The sequence below is a fragment of the Mesoplodon bidens genome, assembly GCF_964165515.1.
Source record: "Mesoplodon bidens genome assembly, chromosome: 11".
Classification (NCBI taxonomy): Eukaryota; Metazoa; Chordata; class Mammalia; order Artiodactyla; family Ziphiidae; genus Mesoplodon; species Mesoplodon bidens.
Genome location: NC_138167.1, coordinates 82,650,366 through 82,668,676, shown reverse-complemented (window position 1 = coordinate 82,668,676; position 18,311 = coordinate 82,650,366). Strand labels below are relative to the sequence as shown.

The 18,311-nt window shown below is 40.0% G+C and overlaps 1 protein-coding gene across 1 annotated transcript in view; it reads right to left on the bottom strand.

Annotated features, from left to right (window-relative positions):
* Positions 1–3,232: 3,232 nt before the first annotated feature.
* The window catches only part of LTA4H (leukotriene A4 hydrolase), a 30,318-nt gene continuing 15,239 nt past the window's right edge, over positions 3,233–18,311 (bottom strand). The window contains exons 7-19 of the mRNA XM_081249475.1: positions 16,580–16,652; positions 16,169–16,309; positions 14,961–14,984; positions 14,401–14,471; positions 13,835–13,946; positions 13,136–13,280; positions 12,069–12,172; positions 11,570–11,640; positions 9,304–9,358; positions 7,496–7,591; positions 4,922–5,004; positions 4,164–4,268; positions 3,233–3,523 (exon numbers count right to left, since the gene is read on the bottom strand). Of these exons, the coding sequence (XP_081105601.1) occupies positions 3,406–3,523; positions 4,164–4,268; positions 4,922–5,004; positions 7,496–7,591; positions 9,304–9,358; positions 11,570–11,640; positions 12,069–12,172; positions 13,136–13,280; positions 13,835–13,946; positions 14,401–14,471; positions 14,961–14,984; positions 16,169–16,309; positions 16,580–16,652 (1,198 nt within the window). The 3' untranslated portion in view covers positions 3,233–3,405. The remainder of the gene's footprint in view (positions 3,524–4,163; positions 4,269–4,921; positions 5,005–7,495; positions 7,592–9,303; positions 9,359–11,569; positions 11,641–12,068; positions 12,173–13,135; positions 13,281–13,834; positions 13,947–14,400; positions 14,472–14,960; positions 14,985–16,168; positions 16,310–16,579; positions 16,653–18,311) is intronic.

Sequence of the window (18,311 nt, the reverse complement as noted above, 5' to 3'; positions counted from 1 at the left end):
AGACACAGTTGTGATATCACAGAAAACACCCACACCCAGAACGTCCTTCTCTGAAACCCTCCCGGGGAAGTGTACAAAGAAAGAGCTGCTCCTCCTTGAGCTTCATTAAGACTTGCACTTCAGCCACCTACACCCTGACCACACTCTGGAATTTGTCATCACCTGAATTTCATCCACATAAGAAATCTTAAATTCCGGTACCCCACCTTCTGACCACAGCCTCCTCGCCTTCCCGTTCTCCCCTTACGTCAGTCATCTCTGCCCTTGAACCTGGCTTCCGGTCAGTGCCTTCTTCTTTGCACTTTCCACTGGCTTTCTCTCATACTTTCCTTGGAAGCTGGCCCCCTAGTTACTCACCTGGACCACTTTCTTCAGCATTTTGACATTCCTTTATAACCCTAACCCTATTCCTATACCCTGAATAAACCGCCACCTGTCCCCCACCCCCGGGGTTATCACAACAAACTTCCATGTGTGTTCACCCGGAGAGGCAGGCTCTGCTACAGAAAGTCTTGTGGGAAAAAAAAAAAATGGGGAGATAGGCAGGGGCCAAATATTCAAGAGTCTTCTATGCTAGGACTCTGAAACTTATTGTGAACTATCTTCATTAAAAAGTTTTAAGCATGAAAAAAAAAAAAGTCTTGGGATGGGTACATGGTGGCCCTGCCTCCTAATGCCCCTCCCCCTTAGAGAGTCCCCCAGACAGTCCCCCCCCACCCCGTCCTCAAGGACCTTCTCAATAGCTACCTCCTCTAATTCTCAGAGGAAGCCCTTACCAACTACATCTCAGAAAACTGAGGCCCTTAGATGTGAAGCGCCTTAAGTTTCTGTCCTCCTCCATTACCTCATCCTACACATAATTCTTGAATGCCTGTTACGTCCCAAGCACTATGCTAGGTGCCGGGAATGAAACAAATAAGATACATCCTCCACCTTCATGGTGCTTACTCTCTGGTGATGAATGCAGATGTATAAAGATGAATAAGAAGTCCAACTATCCCCTGTGCTATGAGAAAACCCAAACTACTTGGGCACTCCAGTTGCTGGCCCCAGCGGAGCCCAGTTTCTGAGTAATCCCAGGCCAGACATCAGACATGTGAGGGAAGAAGCCACCTGATCATACCAGCTCCCAGCAATTTGAGTCATGCCCAGCTGTTTGAGGATTCCCAGCTCCGGCCCTAGACACCGTGGAGCAGAGACAAGCTATTTCCACTGGCTCTGTCCAAATTCATGACACAAAAAACCCATAAGTCAATACCTTATGTTATTCTTTCTTCATCCAGATGGAACACACTTCCAAATTTCTTTGCTTGGCTAGATATTTCTTATTCCATAAGACTCAGTTTAGGCCTTCTCTTCTCCAGGAAGCATTCCCTAAACGCTTCAGTTGGGGTAAGTGGCCCTCTCTGGGTTGCTTTACTTCTTTAGCATTATGTAGAAATTACTTATTTTTGTTCACCCAGAAATTATGTGTATATCCAGCTTGGTACAAAGACATTCAACATATGCTCATTAGCTGAAGTAAGTGTAGACTCTACTGCGTGGACCCCAGGTGAATCCCTACAAACATTTGTCTTTAGTGCCTTCTTCCTCCTTCATAGCGTCCTTCAAGACCACCCTCAAGCATCCCTTGCCCCAATTCACTTTCAGTATCACTAATCAGCGTAGCTGAAAAATGACATTAGCTTAGAGTATGGGGTACACTTATTGGGGGGGGAAGCCTCCAAAAGCATCATCTGGGTCCATGGATTTGCTAAAGTCTAATCACTTCGACTGTGATTATATACCAGGGATTTGAGCTGAACTCTCTCCTCTGATATTCCTGGCGTGGAGACAAGTGAGAGCAGAGCCTGAGAAATAGAAGCACATTGCAGTGTAGAAACATGTCTGAAAGGAGAGAACCATTTGGGAGAGTGAGAACAGGGGAGAAGTCAGGATTACAGGAAGGGCCAGAGTGTTTGCTCCTATTTAAGACTTTTTTTTTTTTTTTAAATACTACATTAGCACTTCTGGAGGGTATTTAACAATGATATGCCCCCACCCACATTTATGCTCTAAGACACTATTTTTCTTTGCTAGAGTTTATTTGGCCAGGGGTGGACGAAAGCTAGGTCAGAGTCTCACCTTTGGGAGTTTGGAATTGAGACAGTCTTTCCATGTGGTAAGAACTATTGGCAACGGTAAAGCTGGGGGAGCCAGACTATACAGTGTAGACCAGAGAGACAGAAATGGGGGATAAAGGCTTCCCTGGTGGCGCGGTGGTTGGGAGTCCGCCTGCTGATGCAGGGGACACAGGTTCGTGCCCCGGTCTGGGAAGATCCCACATGCCGCGGAGCGGCTGTGCCCGTGAGCCATGGCCGCTGAGCCTGCGCGTCCGGAGCCTGTGCTCCCCAACGGGAGAGGCCACAACAGTGAGAGGCCCGCATACCACAAAAAAAAAAAAAAAGAAAGAAATGGGAAATAAGAGTATTGATGTCTCTGCTGTCCTGGTGTCAGTTCCCATCTGTCTGTCCTCAGATTCTGGCAACCTCCCCCTACCCTGTATCCTTAGTATAATCCTCCTTTTCCCTTTCCGACTTCTAGTCATTGGGGTTGCTGTCACTTACAATCAAAGAATCCTAACTAATACAACAGTGGTTCCCAAACTGTGTGCTGAGGCACCCTGGGGCATTGCATTACACTCATAGGGGTTCTTTGTTACTCTCTCACTTGGATAAAGTTGTTGTTATTTTTAACTCTTTCTTTCTCTGTGCTGTATGCTGTTTATGGATGGAGAAAGTTTGCTGACCACTAAGGAGATGAGGCTGGTTGAATAGACTGTCAGGTATAACTGAGGGGAGAAGCAGTGGTATTCAGGTTGGCCATCTGACCCTAACAGTCAGGAAAACAGGACAGCAGGTGGATCCGGGTATGAGAAGCAGAGTGCTCCCGCTAGTTTATACATTTTGGTAAAAGGGAATTCATCCTATGTCCACCAGCTGGGTGATGAGCAAATCTAACCAAGTATTTATCTTTAAGGTTATTTAAAAAGCAAAGTCCTAATTATGTTGAATTTTTGGTGTGCAACAGATGCAAATTAAAGAGCTTAAAGTAAGAGGTAAATAACATGTTGACATATCTTGTGACCATAGTGGGAGAAAATGAATATGAAATTAATGAAAAAATCAACATTTATAAATCAAAAGGTTAAACTTTGCTAAAATTCACTTTACAAAGAACATGCCACCAGGGGTGGGAGGGGAGATAGATCAGCTTTATTTATGAAAAAAAAAAAATCACTGACCAAACAATAAAAAGCCAAAACTAAAAAGGCATTTTTAGTTACAGTGTGAGCTGAAATTTTATATTTCTTTATGAATTCAATTTTAAAAAGAGAAATGTCTGAAATCAGCAATGGACAGGTCCTTAATCCACTTTTAAATCTTTCCCCACAAGCATGGCAGTCACAGGGTGCATACATGCCTTGTGCTCTTGGTAGGTACGGATGGCTTGATCGTGGGATTTGTCAAAGGCAGCAAGGTCCCTGCATTTATTAAAAAAAAAAAAAAAAAAAAAAAGAAAGATGGATAATGACTTATTTCGGCAAATTTTATTATACTTGCAAAGCAAACAGATTAATAATAGATATTTATGTCTTGGTTATATTTTTTTCAGAATTCCTGACAAATTCATAGTCAAAACAACTTCACTGAGGTATTCTTAAATTGTATCTTGTTGCCAAGATACAACTTTTTTCACTTTTACCAAGCATTCCTTTATTATATGTCAAGCAACCTAGTCTACCTTATTGCAACATTTGAATCAAAAAGGTTTGGCTTTACCTGTTTGATCCTTCTTGCATTTAACTTCAGACACTTTTTTCTTGTCCTTCCCTACTCATCAATTATCTTCTACTTGCTTTTAAAGATCTTTTTGTGTATATAAGATTATCTTCGATTTATTTCCTTTTCACCAGGGTCTAACCCTATTTGGCCCATAATAGGTAATCCATATATAATCCTTCTAAAAAACTAATGAAATCATCTCAAATTTTAAATATTTAGAAGTATTAATTCTTAGATTGCATTTTTCAAAGTATTTTAGCAACATCAAAAACATCTGTTTAAGATTTTTCTTCCCCATTCCTTATATAAAGTCAAAGCATAGTGAGACTTGGTTCTTACTTGAATAAGGGTCGTGTAAACTTCATTCTTCCTTGTTCAGTCACCATTTTTAGAGCCAAAGGAATTGCTTCCTCCCATTTCGATTGAATGCAGAGTCGTAACCATCTAAAAGGAGGGTTTTTAGGGGGTATGGGGTAGGAAATTAGGAGGAAGAAGCAGGATATGACAGGTATATCTGAAAATTACTTTTGTAATGATGAATAATCCCATTATAGTTACACTGTACACCACTTTATATTATGTCTTTATTCTGAGAATCTCAAATCCTTATACATACCATTCAATCATTGGAGAAGAGAAAGAAGAAGAGTTTATTCTTGAAAAAGATCATACGTTTTAAAAGGTTTGGATTATGTAGGTGCTCATAGACCTTACATATGCAATTTCAGAAGGAATAAAACTTTGATTTAAGCTCACGCTACAAATTTGAATTAAAAAAGATGAACAGAATCAAAGATCTCTAACTATTCCCATTTCAGAGTCCAATGGGAAGAATGCCTATTTACCAATGAATCCTTAATTCTAATTTTTTAAAGGCAAAAGAAGCTTAGAATAAATTCTAACAAAAAATTAGTACTATCATCTTACAGATATTGCAACTATTCCTTAAAGACCATTATAATTATGTATATAGATGCAGTAAATTTGAAAGGATTTTTCAAGACTCATGTAACATGTCTCATACGCTGCTTTCCCTTTCTCCACTTTTCAAACTAGTTTTCCACTTTCTTCCACAGAGACAAGTTAAAATGATGTACCTGAATCGTATTTCAGAATTGTTAATGGCATTGAAGTTGTACACCTCTTGCATTCGCTTTATGTGCCCCAATGGAAGAGGTGCCTAGAGCAAAATAAAGAAGTATAATGTATCATTTCAACAGGATTCCTTGGAAGAAAGGAGCTGGAGAGAAATTCTTAGCCAGATTAAAATCCTCAATATTTTATAAAATAGAAATAAGTTAGATAAAAATAAAAGAAACAAATGCACACTAAAATAAATTTTGTGCAAATTTATTCTGAATAAGGATTTTCTACTAGGAGCCAAGGGATAATTTAATTTGCGAGGTACATGGAGAGGTAAATGGGAAGTACTCTCTTCAGACTTCCTGGTATATGTAAACACTAACTTTCCGAACCTCTCCAGAGTCTTTCAAGTTCTTCCTTATACCTTAAATATCTTAAATTTATTCTGTTCTCCAGATTCAATCACAGTTAATTTTTTTCCTCACTGATTCCCCCAGCTTTATCTTTGTATGTTTCCTCCGAAATCCCTTTTGAATGATCTATACCCCTACAAAATAGCAGTTTGTTTGTTTGTTTGTTTGTTTTTTTGCGGTACGCGGGCCTCTCACTGCTGTGGCCTCTCCCGTTGCGGAGCACAGGCTCCGGACGCGCAGGCTCAGCGGCCACGGCTCACGGGCCCAGCCGCTCCGCGGCACGTGGGATCTTCCCGGACCGGGGCACGAACCCGCGTCCCCTGCTTCGGCAGGCGGACCCTCAACCACTGTGCCACCAGGGAAGCCCCAAAACAGCAGTTTTTAAACTTTTATATTACAGACCCTTTTCAGAATCTGATGACTAATACGGACCCTTTCCTGAGGCGGGTGGGATACATTTACCGTATAAACACCAAGTTGTATGTACAGTTTCAGGGGGTTCATAAACTCCCGTGCCCAGGTTAACCTGCGCTAAAGGGAGCACAAGCTTGGGTGAAGGAGAGAAAGCAGCGCTCAGTTTGGGCAGGCGGAGCGTCGGCGGTGCCCGCGGGATGCAGGCGGAGGAATCCCGAGGTAGATGGAAACCTCCCCGCTCCAGCCGCTTCCCGTCTTACAGAACGCTCCCCCACACTCGGCTCTCACTGACTGCTGGACCCTTCCCAGATTGTTTCGTTTGAACCAATCCCCGAGTCCAGCCGGGTAGGCCAGCTGGTTAAGGTCACCTCCTAGGTCACCTCGTTACTCTCTCATGTTTGCTGTGCCTGCTCACCAGTCAGCGCATCATGCTTTTTCTCTTCGTGACTCCAGGCCACACGGCAGGCGGGGCTACAGAAATGTGTGAAACCGCGGTGATGGCTTCATGCACTAATGGGTTCTCTAAGACTCCCGTTGCTTTAAATGCCTATTCCTCATTTTGCATCAGTTCCACAGGAAATTCTGTTCAAAGTCTTCTTCCATCCCTCTCAAGGTCTTTAGACCTAAGAGCTCCCTGTCACGTAATAGTAAAGACCCCATCACTATCTCCCTCTCAACATACAGCATCTCCTCTCAGCTTTGCATATTCTTTTAGTCACCTGGCTTTGAAACCTTCAAATCTGCTTGGACTCCTTCCTGTTAACCCCCACTCCAGTCAGTCCCCAAACCCCATGCTCCATCCTGTGTTCTCCCCCTCACTGTCCTGCTCTTTCCCTTCCCGCCAGCTCCCTCCTGCCTGTCCTGTACTCCTCTGAGTCTCCCAACTACACCCCCAGCGTTCCTCATGTCAATCCAGCCTCCCCAACACCAGCGGAATGGTCTTCATAATCCACCATTTCATCAGATGACTCTCTTGTTAAAAATGTTAAATCCTGGGGCTTCCCTGGTGGTGCAGTGGTTGAGAGTCCGCCTGCCGATGCAGGGGACGCGGGTTCGTGCCCCGGTCCGGGAAGATCCCACATGCCGCGGAGCTGCTAGGCCCGTGAGCCATGGCCGCTGAGCCTGCGTGTCCGGAGCCTGTGCTCCGCAACGGGAGAGGCCACAACAGTGATAGGCCCGTGTACCGCAAAAAAAAAAAAAAAAAATTAAATCCTCTGTGACTGCCTGGAATCAAATCTAACATTCTTAGCTTGGCATTCAAGACTCAGCACATCAGATCCCAGCAGCGTTTCTAGCGTTCTCTTCATTAACCTCTTTCCCAGGGCCACGACTTCCTCCTCCTGCTGCGCTCTGTCACTTGCTGCTCCGTCGGCCTCCCTGCTGACTCTGCTCTTCTCGAATCAAGCCCCTCTCCTCCGAAATCCTTCCTGATCACCCCAGCTGGGAGGGAGTGCTTCTTCGCTTTTTTCTCAAATGACACCTAAAATCCCTTTTATTGCTAAATTTTGCACTTGAGACCTTTCCTACTAGATTATAAACTTTTTGAGGACCCGGCATATTTCTTTCTTACGTATTTTTATATTCAGCACAATACTAAACATAGCAGGCATTCAACAAATGTTTTTAAGTAAACGAATGGATTTTACCAAACCATTTTTTTCTGTTAGCTTCCACATGGATATCTTTTCCAAGTGGGGTTCAACCATAAATGCTGTGCCTTTATGCCCATTTTAATTTCTAATATTTTGAGCTAGTACTTACTTTCTGGAGCATCTGTGCTAAAAATTCATTCACCTGATGAGAAGAGAAGTCTTTTAGGTCTGCTGAGCTGAATGAATTTAAATCATCTTCTCTGCCCTGAAATAAATGTTGCCTGATTACTGCCATTCCTGTACGATTCAATAATATGTATTGGTTTTTCTGACATAAAAGTAAAAGTTAAGAGAGAGAAATACAAGGATGCATAAGATTATAAAAAATAAATTTGAACATTAGCTATTTTAATCATTCTGAGATGGTGTAACTATAACTTAAAGAGCTGATATGACTCCTAAATCTATATTACTTAAGAAAAATTAGACTATTAATAGTAACAGTGGAGGAAACTTTTGACAACGTCTGTACAATTCACGATATGTGGATTTCCAAAGCAAAGAAATGCTACAAAAAGCATGTCAACTAGTTATAGGCCAATTTGAAAATTTGGGTAAATAATCAAATTGCATATTCTTTTAAATATCACACTAATGAACTCGTAAGGCCACAAACAGATCTTTCCCTTCATCTTCACACATTCTGTTTTCCCCACTGAATCTTGGGAATCATTTAAGGAAAAAAAAAAAAGTGGGGATGTACTTTTCAATTTAGGATTCATTGCGAATTATCTTTGAGGAAATGATTGAGGAACATTAAAAAAAGCTTATCAAAATAAGTATTTAAAAAATCTTTTAAAATAGTTTTAAACTAGGGTTTCTTTTAACTTTAAAAGAAATATATGCAAAGGTTAAAAAAAAATCAAAGGACCAAATGAAAAATTCCTTTGCTTTTGCTCCCTGTCTCCAAGTCCCACTCCTCAGGAACCTATATTAATATGTATATCCTTCCAGAAAATTTAATGTATGCATATACATCCTTGTAAAGAATCATTATTTTACATCTTCCTCCCCCTTCAAAACACCCGTAATATCAGAACTTCCTCCCTCTTTAGAACCTCACCTAAATATTAGAACTTACAGATCTCATTCTCTGCTCAAAAACATGCAAATTTAAACTACCTATTGAGGATATATTTATTAGTGGTAAAAACAAAGAGCAGGGGAATGATAAACCAAAATTCATGGTCATGGTGACATGGCAGGGCAAGGTGAGTAGAGAGAAGGATGGGATGGGGAGGGCAAAGCATTGACAGAGGAGGTACATATGTATACAACCAGCCTACTGCTCTGATCAGAAGTTGTTGGATTTTATATCTGCTTACAAAAAAATCTCGAACTTAGATCTAAAAAGTCAGTAATGCTCTAACTTTGTTATGATGTTATGAGAATCTCCAAAAAGATGTTTATATTTTATTTAAAATTAGGGTGTCTTTTGCCATGGTTTCTTGTTCCATTTTCCCGATTTGCCTTACTCCTGATTTGGTTTCTCTTCCTTCCTCTGACCCTTCGTGGGTCTCCCAATACCTGGAGCTTTCTACCTCCTCTCTCTTATTCTCCACACCCAGACAAACTTTGGTGCAAACTATCATACCTCCCTATCTATTCTTCTAAGAGCCCATTCATCTTTCCTAAAAATCACTTACTCTCCTCTAAGAGGCCTATATTCCCCCACCCCTTTGCCTTTTAAGAGCAAGAAAAATCAGAACTAATACCATCAACATCCATTTGTTTTCCCCCTCAAACTTAACTTTACACATTGACGGCTGGTATAATATCATTTTGGATAAACTTGACTTAGGAATAGTAACTCCAAATACATGACTTCATAAGTAAAGCACCACTCCCCTACTTCATTGAGTAGAGACACATTTATACAATTCAAAAAGGAGTCAAAAATCATACATTACTACTCACAGTAATCCATCTTTGACTTAAGGCAATACAAGCATTTGTCAGAGTCATATCATAACTGCAAAGATTCAGAATATTAGAGATTACATTTTAGAAAAAGGCACATGCTTTTGCATCAATGCCATTTTGAAGTTACAGAACATACTTAAATTTCAAAGTTCTTTGAAAATAAACAACTCCAGAGTGATGGAAATAGGAAATCTTCTACCTGACTTAAAGATTACTGGTATCCTCTAAGAACACAGAAATCCAACTGGATGCCAAATTAATGAAACCCTGGATTATTCTTTGGAGAGAATGCCAAAACACCTCAGCAGAGACCGTCACATGCTTCTGCAGTGTATGCTGAAGGGGCTGGGGCTGAGTTGAGCGTATTGTTTCCCGGATGGTAGGAACAGTTCCAGGCATTCAGGACAACATGGTAAACACCACCAAGTCCTTGCTCTCGTGGCCTTTCCTTTCTGTCGTTCCAACCATCTAAACATCCAACAGATCTGCGAGCAACTGCTATGTGACAGGCACTGTTCTAGACAATGGGGAAATAACAGTGACACCCTTGGGAGACTCCGAAATCATGTGATTTTGATCCTCTCTTTTCAGAAGAAAGCAGAATTCACGAACTCTGACCATTAAGCAAAGCAAGCTGTGCTAAGGTTTATGTGTTCTCAACTTGGAAAACAAATCATACATTTTGCAGCAATGGAAGAGACCATGTAATGTGTGCAAAATTCTTGTAAAACATCCCTCTTTGTCCATAAGTCGTGCTTACTTGCTGTGAAATGCTACTGTTAGAGAACAGAGGGGTAGCTGCCCTGCAGGGCCTAAATGAGATAAGTTTTGATTAGAAGTGACCACTGAACTTGCTTTCAGAGAGTCTGTGCCCTGGGGGAGATAATAAAGGGGTCAAAGCAGTGACCTTGTTTGAATCAGCTTCCAGTTTATCTTCATGAAGTAGGCTGTGGACAGTAGGCAAGCCCTTTTGTTTGCCCTCAAGACCAAGTGGGACCAGAGGTCCTTGACTGTGCAGGCAGTCCATTACCTTCAATTAGAACATGACTTAGCACTGATTTCATAAGGAACACCAGGAGAGTAAAAAAAAGACCTTTGGCTGGTCTGTTTCTTGGTGCCTGAAACTTCCTTCTCATTGTAATGAAAAAAATTAAATAAGGATTAGCCCAGGGAGGGGAAGCAACCCTTACTTAGGGCAGGGTCCTAAGAAAAGTAATGAGTGAATCAGGTATGAGCCCTGTTCTCACGGTGCTTCAACATAGTGAAGGAGAAAGACTTAATACTCACTCACACAAATCTAAGATTACGACTGTGGAGCTGTGAAGAGGCAACACACAGCACCAAGAAACCCAAAACGGAAGACTTGACCTAGTTAGAGAGGTCAAGGAATGCTTTCGAGAGGAAGTGGTTCTTTTTTTTTTTTTTTGGCGGTACGCGGGCCTCTCACTGTTGTGGCCTCTCCCGTTGCGGAGCACAGGCTCCGGATGCGCAGGCTCAGCGGCCACGGCTCACGGGGCAGCCGCTCCGCGGCATGTGGGATCTTCGCGGACCGGGGCACGAACCCGTGTCCCCTGCATCGGCAGGCGGACTCTCTACCACTGCGCCACCAGGGAAGCCCAGGAAGTGGTTCTTGAGTTGCGGTTGGAATTAGTGGGTAAAGAGTACTCAGGGTGGAGGGGACAGCAAGTTCCTGGCTGCAACATGGAGTAGTTAGCATCTCCTAATATGATTCTTGGAAGACCAGGGTTCAGGTCCCTGATTTGAGGAAGGTGTTTAGTTTAAAAGACAGTGTAATGGAGCGTTTACGACGATGAGGATTTGAATCTCAATTCTCATGACTTGCTGTGCAGCATTCAGCAAGACACGTTACCCTAGCTAAGCCTCAGGTGCCTCCTCTGGAAGTGAGGGTGGTAACTTATGACACTGTTGTAATGAGGAACATGATGCTTCTATGTTATTTTTCTTACTGCAAACGTTTTCAAGGAAAGGGCAATATCTTTTTCTTTTCTGTATCTCTCACCATCCTTGTGCAGAAAGGAGGCACTCAATAATTACTTGCAATGAACTGTACTATTTTATATTTATAATATCATGGAAATGACTTTTTTGACCTCAGGGTTAAGGTTCTAACTCCTATGAGCTCAACTCTCATCACAAACTAGTAGTAGCTTAAGGAAGGCATAAAACCTTTTCAGATATTTTGAGGAGCTCTAGGATTTAGGAGAATGAGAAGGAAAAGTATTAGGAGGTAAGTACTGACTTGGGCTTCACAGGGGGCAGTCCAGGAGAGTACAGCCAGGCGTTCCAATCAACTTGATTTAGAATATCAACCTGGGAACAGAAGGAACACCCAGTTTGCTACAGAACAATCTTTTCTCTTGAAAAAAAAAATCTAAAACTGACTTTTAGGACCTCAAATATATAATTTTGTCTACACTGACATGTCAAGATAATTTCTATGTCTCTTTTCTAAAATAAATTTATGGTAATCAGTAATGTTCTTTTAAATAATTAAAATAGGAAAATTAAGTACACACACAAATTTCTGAAACATACCCCTGTAGATTGCTCTGAAATAGGAAAATTCTACAATTAGTTCATACTGTTGAGATCACATTTTAAACAGGAAAACACTGAATGAAAGATTGAATCTTAAATTCTAAACTAATTCTACTATTAAGTAATTCAAATCAACCTAACACATAGCCATTAAATAAAGATATATTGAGCATGCAATAAGAAAGGTTTTAGAATCCAACCTTATCCTTAAAGTGGGAATACAGGAAATCCTTCCAGTCATCAGTGGTTATGCTCTTGTAGCAAAATTTCTCAACATAAGCCTTTAAGAATCCTAGGAAAACCTCTAAGAGTTTTTAAAAAAGAAGAAAAGAAAAAAGAAGTCAATTAATAGAAAGGTAATTAGTTAACACATTTTTTGGTGCCTTGCGTTGTACCAAACCACAGAGAACAGAGAACATTCAGAAAATAGGGAAACCAATGAGGACTTTAAGAGTAAAAGAATGTTCAAAAACAGAGGTAGGACTTAAGTTGTACATTGAAGAACATACGTAATTTGTTGGAAGGCAGAAGAGAAATCCTAATTAGAGGTAAGGGGATGACACAAGACACAAAAAAGGAATACACAACGCAAGTTCCAAAACCAACGATCTTTGTATAACTTGAAAAGAGGAAAATAAGATTGGGCAGACAGAATGGATCCAGATGATGGAGGGCATCCAAAGTCCATTGACTAAAGAGAGTACTTTTAAATGCCCATCAATGGGGAAGGTTACGTAAACTCAGCACACATATATAATGAAATACTGTGATGGCATTAAAAAGCACAAGATAGATTTGTAAGTTCTGACATGGAAGGATGTATGTAAAATATTATTGAATTAAAAAATAAATGTAGAAGAAATATATAGTATGATCCATTTTCTGTAATTAATTATATGTATATATATCTATATATGTCTTTATGTTCACTTACACTTTGAAAAAGATCTGGAGCCATACACACCAAACTGAAGGACTCTCACTTATGACTCTTACAAATTTCTGTACCACACAAAATTTTTTTCAATGAGCACATACTAGTTTCCTAATTTTTAAAATACTGACGAGCTTTTTATAAGTCAAGCAGCATAATTTAGAAGGCAGAGGTTAGTCAAGGTTTTAAGTAGGGAGGTAACATTAGAAAACAATACAGATTTCTTAGCTACATAAAAAATGAACTGGAAGAATAAAATGGAGCAAAAGCAACAGTTAAAAATTCTTTCTATTACCCTCAAAACAAAAAAATCAGAAAATGCCAACTGCTTGCCTGGTCCTCCAAGAAGCTGTTCAAGGTAAAAGAGTAAAGCAAAGCCCTTCTCATAGGGAACTGAAGAATAAGCCACATCAGGGTCTACGTTCGTCAGATCAACCACAAGTTTGGTGAAAGGATGTGTCTCTCCAAAAGTCTTTATCTGTGAGACGCAAAATTAGAGGAATGTTCAAATATGAAGTCTGGTTACCACCATGTACACAAGCTAGTAAGAAGTGTTACTACACTCAGTGGTATAATTTTAGGGGAATTTAGAACTTAAACTAGAGACTGGAAACTGTAGGATATGTTAGTACACATTTCTGGAAGTCTATTAATGGAATGCCTACTAGCGCAAGGTTCTGTGATATTTCTTGCTCAATAAAAGACTAGAAAAATGTTTTAATGCCTGGCTAGCAACTTCAGCTCTCAGGAGAGAGCATTTAAAAATGACATAAATACACCAAATAAAATTCAAACAGAGTAACCAACTATATTATTGCAAAGCCCCAGTGAGGTCCTACTGGTCATGAACATGACCTTACACAAGATAATGACTAACAGCTAACAACAGAACATCATACCAGTATCTGCTTGATTTCCCACACTGGTAAAAATGACTTTCTTACTGCTACTTAGTAAAGCTGCTTTACAAACTGAATTTTTGAACACCTACACAACTTGGGATGAATGCTTTTAAAAGTATGACTCATTTACCGAATTCTGGAGTTCTCCCCATCCTCCCAGAGCATGAAAATGTCTGAACTTTTCACCAAACAACCGTCCACAAATGTGGCGTTCCAAGTATACAGTATGTCCTTCATTTAACCTGAAAATAATTGAAAAATAAAAACACTGACACAGCTGAGAGGAAAAGGCACTGCAATCAACAAGATATTTTCTTTTTGGTGTTTCTACAGAGCAAAGCAATTGTAAAGTATGAATATTCAAGTCTAAGCAGACTGCTCTGCATGGCTTCCTTGCATTCAGTTTAGAACAATGGGAAGCCCAGCCCAGAAGATGGAAGCAGGGGAAATGAAGCCAGGGCTCTGGTTTTATGTGTCCATGTATTAAAATGTGACCATACCAGGAACTAAACAGCATCAACTGAAAACCTCTTTTCTACCTGACATTGTGATAAGTATTACAGAATTAAAAAAAAATCCCTGTCTACCAAAGAGATGATAACAAAGGTATACACACAAAACAATTCAAGGTGGTGGAAGGCAGGGAAAGAGATCAATAACAAGAACCAATAAAGAAATAGTAATAATATATCTTACCAAAAGTGATCCCAAGTCTTGTTGGTCACTAGATTTCCTGTCCAACTATGAGATATTTCATGTGCAATAACCTAAAGGAAATAGTAGAAGTGATTAATGGTGAAATTGATTATCTTAACCTAAAATAACTCATTATGTAAGCATTCTAGTTCTTCCAATTGCACGTTGTTCAATTTATTTTTTCCACATTGTTCAAGTTTTTTTAACATTAGCTGAGATATTCAAGGAATTATTCAGTTCAAAAAAAAAAATCACAATTTAGCCAAAGATAAAAAAAGTATACTATAGTTTACAAAATTAGAAACAAAATATTATTTAGAAAATAATAAATGGATACATCACTCCATTAAAAAATATTTCATAAACATATGAAGAGATCAAACCATAAAATGTTCTTAAATCTGTTAACTCCTACTGATTATGTAGTAATGTCTTGCAACTAGAATCCCCAAGTTATCTTTTATAATCATGTCTTCAATATAATGACACAATGGATATTTTAAAATCACTTGACTTAATACTTCTTGAGGATAAGACCATGATAATAAATCTTAACTTACATTGGAGAGTGACTTGTCACCTGCCTAAAAAAGAAGAAAATTACCTTAATATTTCAGAAATCAAATTACAGACTATATCTAAAAGACTGCCTATGTCAAGACATAGTATTCCACCATTTATGGTCCACTGTATTTCTGCTGTGGCACTCCAAAGAGTTCAAAAGCAACATGTACTGAAGAAATTTTTTTAAATGCAGGATTAAAACATAGCATTATTCTTTCTCTCCCAAATCTTGGGAATTTTTCCAATACCACAGGAGCCAGTATACCTGTCTCTAATTAACTTGCAGGAAACATTTCTCCTCTTCTATTTTTTTGTTTTGTTTTGTTTTTGCGGTACGCGGGCCTCTCACTGTTGTGGCCTCTCCCGTTGTGGAGCACAGGCTCCGGACGCACAGGCTCAGCGGCCATGGCTCACGGGCCCAGCCGCTCCGCGGCATGTGGGATCTTCCCGGACCGGGGCACGCACCTGTGTCCCCTGAATCGGCAGGCGGACTCTCAACCACTGCGCCACCAGGGAAGCCCTCCTCTTCTATTTTTTTATATCCACTCTTATGCATTCTTAGGTACCTTCATTCTCTTCTTATTACCTGCAGTATATTTAAGAAAAGTCTGTAGTGTCCTATAGTGCGTTTTACTTATTTAGTTGCTAATCCATTACTCACTTGGTTCTAGGAAGGGTTTAAAGTAGTGAACAAAGACATAAAATACAGCTATATACTGTGGGCTAATTCGTTCCTAGTTATGGTAAACTGAGTTTTGTTTTTTAACCAGTACCTATATGCCAAGTGTAAATGGTATAGTTTCTTTGGACACACAATTCATCAATAGACTGTTGTTACACAGCCCTCCTCCCCCAGCATCCCAAAGCACCTTGAACACTATGTTCTTTTCTCCCAAATGGCCAAATTATTTTCTTTAGAAAGTTGAGGTGATGATAATAACCACAATAAGCAGTCAAATAAGAAACAAGGGTTAGGGCTTCCCTGGTGGTGCAGTGGTTGAGAGTCCGCCTTCCGATGCAGGGGACACGGGTTCGTGCCCTGGTCCAGGAGGATCCCACATGCCGCGGAGCGGCTAGGCCCACATAAATAGAAGACTTTTATTATTTAAAAAAGTCTTTTTATTATTAGGAGTCTAAGGTTCTTCATATCTAGGTTTATGTTTGAGGAAAAGTCAACTTCAAATGAAGAAAGATTTACACTTACCAGCAGAGTAGGCGTTACAAAAGTGAGGCAAGGATGCTCCATGCCGCCATAAGGGAAGGATGGCGGCAGGACCAATAGGTCATACTGCCCCCAAATATATGGGCCTCCCAGATCTTCTGCAATTTTAAGCATAGATTCAGTCTGGAAAATTAATGTATATATATTTGTATGTCTTAACCATTGCCATAATAAATTTCTTAAAAGTGTACATTGCTTTCTGTGAAGGCTATGAGTTAATGATGCTTATTTTAAATGAAAATGATACCCAAAAATGCATCAACCGCAAACACCTAAAGTAACATATGCTATTAGATCCTTTTACCACATTACTTAAAAGCACTGCATTTCATACTCAAAATCTTAAATCTACCATCTACCACAGTTATTAAAAAGGGGAACTTTATGACAAACCTCAGAAAATTCGTAAGCAGACTTTTCCACCTGCTCTTTCTCAGACCATACCAATGTCCTTGGGCCAATCTGCCTGCAAAATGGAAAAGCTTAATAAAAATGAAATTCAACGCAAATTACTCACCTGGTTCTAGGAACGATTTAAACTGCTGTACACAAATCCTTACAGAAGCAGTGTGATGTACTACGTGCTTATGAGGAGGAGGTGAGGCCAAACGGCTTCTCTGAGGTACAAACCTCCTGTTGTGAATGCGGCAATAAGTCTGCACATCTATAAGGGGGTGCAGTCTGGGCCACGTGAGAACTTGACGTGAAGCGCCCCCAAAGGTTAGCTTACTGGCTCTGGTAAGACCTTTAGGGATCTAGTTTCTTCCCTCAATCTTACAACTATAGAAACCCAGTCACGGCTCAGTAGGAGATTATTCCAGAAGGGGGTGGATGTAGACTCTGTTATGCACGTAAAGGTTGAACACTTTTAAATAAGAAGAAACAAACAGAGAGAGGCGGAAATCCTGTCACATGCTGTAACATGGAGGAAACTTAGGGACATTATGCTAAGTGAAATAAGGCAGGTACAGAAGAACAAGTACTCTACAATTCCACTTACGAGGTATATAAAGTAGTCAAGCTCAGAGAAACAGAAAATAGAACAATGGTTACCAGGGACTGGAGGGAGGTGGAAATGGGAGTTGTTTAAGGGGTACAGAGTTTCAGTTTTCCAAGACGAAAAAGTTCTGGAGATCTGTTTCATTACAGCATGAATATACTTAACACTAGTGACTGCTGAACTATACATTGAAAACTGGTTGAGATAGTACATTTTGTGGGGTTTTTTTAACCACAATAAAAAAAAGAAGAAACAAACAGAACTATATATCACTTATAGAGGACTAGAACTCAAAAATATTTTTTTCATGTAAATTTCATCTTAAAACTGTTATGCAATGCCAAACCCCAAACAATAAGTCTTTGCCTTGATATCCTGGCCCAGAGAGGCAGTGGATTCTAGGGCAGGGCCTCTCAAACTTCAGTGTGCATACAAACTATCTGGGGAGGTTGTTCAAATACAAATTTTGATTCAGTAGGTCTGGGGTAGGACCCAAGGACTTTCATTTCTAACCAGCTCCCAGGTGATGCCAAAGCTATTGGTTTGTAGACCACAGTGAGTAGCAATGGTAACCAGTGCTAGCCAATATAAATGAATAAGAGCCACAAATGTGAGCCACGTGTGTAATTATAAATTGTCCAGTAGCCACATTTTTAAAAAAAGGCAAAGTGAAGCAGATGAAATTAATTTTAATAATATATTTTGTTTAAACCAATATATCCAAAATAGTATCATTTTGACATGTAATCAGCAGGAAAGATTATTAATGAAATATTTTGCATTCTTCTTTTTCATATGAAGTCTTTAGAAATCCAGTGTGTATTTTACACTTCCAGCACATCTCAAGCCTCATGTGGTTAGTAGCTGCCACTCCAGACAGCAGAGTTCTATGCCACATGGGCTCTAAAGTCAGATGGTCTAGGATGGGTCCTAGCTCTGACATTTCCTAGCTCTGTGACTCTGAGCCAGTTATTTAAACTCACCGAACATCAGTTTCTTTATTGGTAAAATGAGAAAGAGTAATTGTATCCATTCCACAGAGTTGTGAGGATTCAAGGGCATAATGCCTTGGAGTTGGTACCTAATGAGACCTGATAACTGTCAGCTGCTGTGACAATTATTATA